Source organism: Acanthochromis polyacanthus, chromosome 16, assembly GCF_021347895.1.
Source record: "Acanthochromis polyacanthus isolate Apoly-LR-REF ecotype Palm Island chromosome 16, KAUST_Apoly_ChrSc, whole genome shotgun sequence".
Classification (NCBI taxonomy): Eukaryota; Metazoa; Chordata; class Actinopteri; family Pomacentridae; genus Acanthochromis; species Acanthochromis polyacanthus.
The window spans coordinates 24242801-24249956 of NC_067128.1; the positions used below are offsets into that span (position 1 = coordinate 24242801).

A 7156-nucleotide genomic window follows, 5' to 3' on the forward strand; every position below is an offset into this window, starting at 1 on the left:
ATTTTTCAAATGCACTCAACTCCATCCAACCTACCATCCTCAAAGACAAGCTCACAGAGATGGGAGTGGATCCTTCCTGTGTTTCATGGATTACAGATTACCTGACAGGAAGGCCGCAGTTTGTCAGGCTGGGGGACTGTGTTTCTGGGACATTAATGAGTAGTACTTGGGTTCCACAAGGAACAGTCCTGGCTCCATTCCTGTTCACTCTGTATACATCTGACTTCAAATACAGCACTGAGTCCTGCCACATTCAGAAATACTCTGATGACACTGCTATTGTGGCATGTATCAGAAATGGACATGAAGCTGAATACAGAGATCTGATAAGTGCCTTCAGTGACTGGAGTCACAAAAACTGCCTGCTACTCAACGTCTCAAAGACAAAGGAAATAATCATAGATTTCTGCAGATCCAAACCCCCTCTTCAGCCAGTGCACACTTGTGGCGTGGACATCGAGATGGTGACATCATATAAATATTTAGGTGTCCACCTTGATAATAAGTTGGACTGGTCTACAAACATAGACTTCATCTACAAAAAGGGCCAGAGCCGACTTTATTGCCTCAGAAGACTTCGATCACTGGACATCTGCAGTAAGATGCTGCAGATGTTTTATCAGTCAGTGGTAGCAAGTGTCCTGTTTTATGCTGCAGTCTGCTGGGGAGGCAGTATAAAACAGAAGGATGCAAGGCGTCTGAACAAACTGATTAAAAAAGCTGGCTCTGTGGTTGGAATCAGATTGAACACATTGGAGGATGAGGTGGAGTGACGGGCACTGAGCAAGATGGAGACCATTCTGACAAACATGGATCATCCACTTCACATCTGCCTCAATGAACAACGAAACATCAGTGGACGGCTCCTATCCCTGCGCTGCAAAACTGAAAGATTTAGGAAATCTTTCTTGTCATCAGCAGTCAGGCTATTCAATTCAAAATTAAACAGATAAGAACCCTGACAACTGAATTTCCCTTCGGGAATGAACAAAGTGATTCTGATTCATCATCTATGTTTCCTGCGCCAACATGTCTATTGAAGTCTGTACCAATGACAACTCTCTCACTTCTAGGGATGCTCTGCATCACTTCATCAAGGTCCAACCAGAATTTCTCCTTCTCCTCCAGCTTACATCATACCTGTGGAGCATACCCACTAACAACATTGAACATCACACCTTCGATTTCTCGTTTCAGGCTCATCACTCGATCTGACACTCTTTTTACCTCCAGGACATTCCTAACAAACTCCTCCTTCAAGATCACTCCTACTCCATTTCTCTTCCTATCTACACCATGATAGAACAACTTGAACCCTGCTCCTAAACTTCTAGCTTTACTACCTTTCCACCTGGTCTCCTGGACACACAGTAAGTCCACCTTCCTTCTCTGCATCATGTCAACCAGCTCTCTACCTTTTCCTGTCATAGTTCCAACATTCAAAGTCCCTACTCTCAGTCCTAGACTCTTGGTGTTTCTCTTCTCTCTCTTCCTACGAACACACCTTCCTCCCCTCCTTCTTCGACCAACAGTAGTCCATTTTCCACCAGCACCCTGTAGGTCGACAGCACCGATGTTAGCCCGGGCCTTGACCGATCTGGTATGGAAGTCATACATTTGATTCGCATATTTGATTTGGCCAAAGTTTCATGTTGGATGCCCTTCCTGACACAACCCTCTGTATTTATCCGGGCTTGGGACCGGCACAATAAGACACTGGCTTGTGTCCCCTTGCGGCTACATTGTAACCTCATATATTCTTCATATAAAACACATACCTGTTGGCCATTTCCCGCTGGAAGGAGCTGGTCGCCAGAAACCCCCGAGTCGTCAGCTCCTGTGTCTGTACCGGGATGGCGTGGTTTCGGCGGGTGGGTCGGTCTAAGACAGAACCCAGTTCAGCAAATAGATCCAAGAGCACTGCTCTAGGGAATCTAAATCGGCTTATTAGCCAATCATCATGGGCCAGGAAATCTCTGTGATCCCTGAAATCTCCCTCTATTCTTATCTAACATTTATGTGACTTCCAGCCATGCCAGCGCATCCATTGTGCCACATTACACACAGCTGTCACCCGCTGTTTATCCACTTGATCAGTGATTGGACTGATTGTCACATGCCTTGTCCCGATTAGTAATCAATCAGTGCCATCCACAGCTCTGTATCATTTGAAGATGGAAGTTTGGTATATGAACATAGTTCTGCAAATACAGTCGTAGGCCGAATGGCGCACTATAGGAACATCTACAACAATGAGGGTTTATGATTATCCGGCTCTACAAGTTTAATATGTGATGACAATAAAGGTTTGAGATCAATCCGGCTTCAATTCACCACTTCACCCTCCGGTACTGCAGTTCCCTCTGTCTCCAAAATGTGCATAAACAAAGTTCTTGATCTTGGCGCACCAGTGCGCACATTCTCACGCCGAGTTTGTTTTTATAAATCACAACCTTTGCGTAGAAAGTGGTGTATGTAACTTTCTAGCCCTGTTTTGTGCGTACGCAAGCTTTATAAATGAGGCCCCTGGTCCTTGTGTCACTTCTGGCCTTCCTTGAAAAATTTATCCAAATCCATTTGTCCATTTTTGAGTAATGATGCTAAAAGACAGACAAACCAACAGCAATCATCACATAACTGCGCTCCGTTTCTTGGTGAAGTAATAACTAAACAACATTATTACATCTTAATAAAAGCAAGAAAAAAAGGTTGAAGCAAAAAAAAAATTCCAGTTTTGAACTAATAATAATAATACTAATGTCTTAGTTAAAGATCCAGTTGCTGCACATTCAGTATTTCCATTTTGCCAGTATTGGTGTTAAAACAAGAAAATGTCCATCATCCATCCATTCAAGTCTATGAATCCACATTAATAAAAGCAAATGAAGTAAAAAGAAAAGTTAATACAATATTCTGATATTATGTTTCCATTCAGCTTGAATTCAAGAAACCTTTGCTGTAAATTCATAAAGCTGCAAAACAAGACTGAAAACAAGAATATGGGTCTCTCAGTAGGCCTCCCCTTCACTCAGTCTTTCCCTTTCATTTGCCAGCAGTACACCTGTCTCCCGTCCTCTCCTTCTCTCCCCTCTATCTCCCCCTTCTCTCCCTCCTCTCTCACCCTGTTTGGAATGTAGGAGGCAGCAGGTTTTGTTCTAGTGGCTCAGGGCTGAAAACCACATTAGCAGACATCCTGTACTGTTGGGCGGTGAAGGCTCCTGTACTGTATATGTTCTTGAGTTAATTTGCTGTGTTGTTCTGTGGTTCATGCTTCAGCTTTTCTCAATGTGCTGCCCGGAGCTAGACTGTGACTTGATTTCTATATAGTTCTATCTAGTTCCACTTCCAGGAAAACTTCAATTTCACCTTCATTTGTAATGTAACATGTCAGATCTTGGCACAATCTCAAAGATAGTAAATACATAGATTTGATTAATTTATTCATTTTAACATTCATCAGTGACAGTTCAATGAATTTCTTCTTTGTTTTTTCTCCATTCTTGATATCTAGTCACGAAAAAATAAGTAGGAAAATTATTAAGATAAGATTCTGTAAGCCATCTGGAAGGTGGTAATTAATTTAATTTAACAACTACATTCAAAATTGATAGGGGTGTGGATTCCCTTTAAAATGTGAAATTACTATGTGTGAACTGATGCAGTTCATGCTTACCTTTAGCTTTAAACCACAGCCTATGCAACAGTGCAATCCTTTATTGATCTGTAGATACCACTAGGTGGCAAAGGAAAGCATTTTTCTATCTTATATATGGCAGTCAGTGTTGCCATAGATGCTTTAACTCCACAGTGCAGAACTATTTTCTCCTGCTCCTGGCAGTAATTACTCAAACAGTTTCAGTGCATGCTTATGACATATGCCATCGCAGTCAGCTGATTTCTTTTTTATAGTAGTCCTTCCTCTGAAATGTGTGTTTCTGGTTTATTTGACACTTCCCAGGTGTTTCTACCACAGGTTCTTTCATACATCTAGCTGCTGTAGCCTACTCCATTTCCATTTTCACCATTGGTCCCCTCTTAAGCTCAGGCAAACCTAAAATGCATGACAACCAGATTTAAAACTTCTGTATAGCGAGAAATACAGTGCAAATCTCCAAGAGTATCTGGAAATCATTTGCACAATGGTTATTCAGGTGTGGACACATTTTCCAAGCATCTTTCATATTCACTAGTTCTGCAAACTTCAGAAGTTTCAGGCCGATAGAATGTGAGTATTAGCATCTCTGTCAGCTGTTCCCTTCCTGCAACCCAAGCCAATAAATTCTTGATAACCATACAGCTCCTCTAGGTTCTCCCAGTGTTATTGATTTGAATGGACCAAATTCAAAAGAGTCACATTTGCATGGACTGTAATTGCATGTAGGAAAAAATGTCTTTTGAGCTAGTGTACATCCATGATGATTGCAGTAGTTTTAGTAACCAGGATTGATCATGATGTACCAAGTGCTGCACAGCTCCATTGCACTCCCCAATGACTTGCAGTTGTGCAAGAAACAATAATTAGACATTCATTACATATGACCCACTGAAAATGCAGTTATGTTTCCCTTACTAATAACTCAACAGTGACAACAGTAAGACACTATCCTTAAACTCCAAATCCATTTGTACATCTCACATCTTCTGTATTTAACTGAAGTAGATGAGGAAAACAAGACATTGGGGTTTAAAAAAACAGGCAGCCTTAAACTCTGGAGGGACTTAGTGATCAACAAGCTAAACTTAACCTCAGTATGGCAGCATCTCAGGTGTCAGGTTCACACACCTCGAACAATCTCCAAATCCACTAACCAGCAGTAGTGATTATAAAACTATACTTGTGTGATTACTGATTGGTAGATGGGATTCTGTTGTGTTCATCTCATATCATTTAAATCATAATGACAAACAAACAAAAAGTAAGTCTGTCATATTGGACAATTCTGAAAGTGATAGTTTCTTCTGTGTGCTGATTTTAAATTGTAACTATGTAAAGTGTCTGAGTATTTTGCCAAGCACTATACAAATAAAATATATGATTCTTCCACTTGCTGAAAAGAGGTAGAAGCATGAAAATGAAATCTGATATCATATTATTACTAGTACACACAACTGAGCTAAACTTATCTGGTCTGCGAATTAGCTGTTAGCTATTGACCTATGAACATGGCATTGGTTATTGTGACAATGCTTCTTGTTCTGTCCCTATTAAATAAACGTATGAATAAATAAATAAATATCTAAGCCATACACGTTTATACCTGATTTCACTTGGTAATGAGCTGCTTCAAACACACAGCACAACAACAAAAGCTGATTTTGACTATTTATTAGATACAGGTGTTGTGAACACAACGGCTTACCACCTGGAATATCCCTTGAATGCCTCATTGGTGTATGGTCAGTTAAAGTTGCACTACTTCAGCAGCTGAATGCCATTAAAACAGCATTACATACTGACAAATAACCGCTCAGAGCAGAGTCACTGGGCAAACTTGGAACTTGCAGGCTAACACTTCCAAATAAGAGAGATAATTAAAAACAGAATAGCCCAGCTTTAAGTTAACAACAACAATAATAACAGGAATAAATTAACTATATTCCAATTATTGTTAGTAATGAATATGTCAACACTTCTTAGCGTCTTTTCAAGTTGGTAATCCTTTGGGGAGGATTTCTTCCTGCTCCCTCTCATTCCTTCTCTATTATCCCCTCGTTCCCATTGTATTCTCTCATCTCTACCAGCCTTTCACTTCCCATACTGCAAGTCTCCTGCCCTCTTCAAAGCCACTGGCAGCTCTCCTTTCATGCCATGTTGTGAAAACGCTCAAATTCAACTCTTATGTTTTCACTTGCCCTCTTTTAATGAGGATATTACGTAAGTCAATCTACAGCAGATTGGCAGGGCCAGAGAACATTTTATGATATATGTAACAGGACTGGGGTGCACACACGCAAACACATGTAGAAATTTAAAGCTGACTGATCACTAACTATGTAAAGTGTCTGAGTATTTTGAAAAGCCCTATACAAATAAAATATATGATTATTCCACTTGGAATAATTATATATTTTCCAGTAACAACAAACGTGCACTTTCTCAGGATCTGCAGTGCCAAGATTCAGAGCTGATGAGAAGCATATGTGGTCACTGCCCTGTGCAGGTGCCTGCATGCCACCATGTCAAATATTACTGCTGTCTACATTTTCAGCTTTTTTTCCACAGTGAGGAATGCACTTAGAAAAAAAATTAAATGCTTTTGGCAAACAAGAAAAAAAAAGAGAAAGACAGGAAGTAGGTTAAAAAAGGACATTTTACCTTTCATGATTTTTGGCTGCAGACTCCTGTGCAAAAAATCTTGTCCAGTGTGTTGATGCTTAACCGTATGACGGCAACCGTGCTGCAGTCTTCTTCAACCTTTTCTCCAGATACAGCAGCTGGTGTGGAACAGCAAAAATATACAGTGCCTTTAAGATGTCAGGCTGTTGTCACCAAAGACTTGAAAAGGAAAAAAGCTCAAAAGTTCCTAAGCACTTATTTCCACAGATTTACAAAGAAAAAAAGAGGAATCACCCACATCCAGTATGGCTGAATAAAAACCAAACTTCGGCAACTAAAGAAATGATCTAGATTATTTCAAATATTCTAGAAATTCTGTCATTGCTATAGGAAGTTCTGAACATGTGCGTTGGCCTACAGTTTTCTAGTATCATCCCTCTCACATCCAGAGCCTGAGAAGTTAAACTTCCTCAGACAGAAACCATGTGCAACTTTAGAGAAGGAGGGAGGGAGAAGTGGAGCTGGGAGGGATAAAAAGAAAGAAGAGTGGTAATATAGGGAGAGAGAGATGGGAGGGGAACAAAGCAAGCTGAAAATGAAGGAGGGACTGGAAAGGGACAGCATGAAAAAAATGAAAGGGAGGGGGAGAGAAAGGCAGGAAGGATCCATGTGTTCTGTTGAAAGTCAGTTTTGTGGCCAAGGCTAATTGCTAACAGATGTATGAACATTGTGAAGTGAGCACCTTGAATATCTTTGGCCTTGGCCTGTGAGGCAGGAAAATGGTTTCTGCGAACATACAGCTACACACACACACACACACACACACACACACACACACACACACACACACACACACACACACACACACACAGTAACACA

The 7156-nt window shown here is 40.7% G+C and overlaps 1 protein-coding gene across 1 annotated transcript in view; it reads right to left on the reverse strand.

Annotated features, from left to right (window-relative positions):
- scara3 (scavenger receptor class A, member 3) overlaps window positions 1-6773 on the reverse strand; it is a 111710-nt gene extending 104937 nt beyond the window's left edge. Inside the window, 1 exon segment of the mRNA XM_051960950.1 lies at window positions 6317-6773. Within this exon segment, the coding sequence (XP_051816910.1) occupies window positions 6317-6323 (7 nt within the window). The 5' untranslated portion in view covers window positions 6324-6773.
- Window positions 6774-7156: the final 383 nt, after the last annotated feature.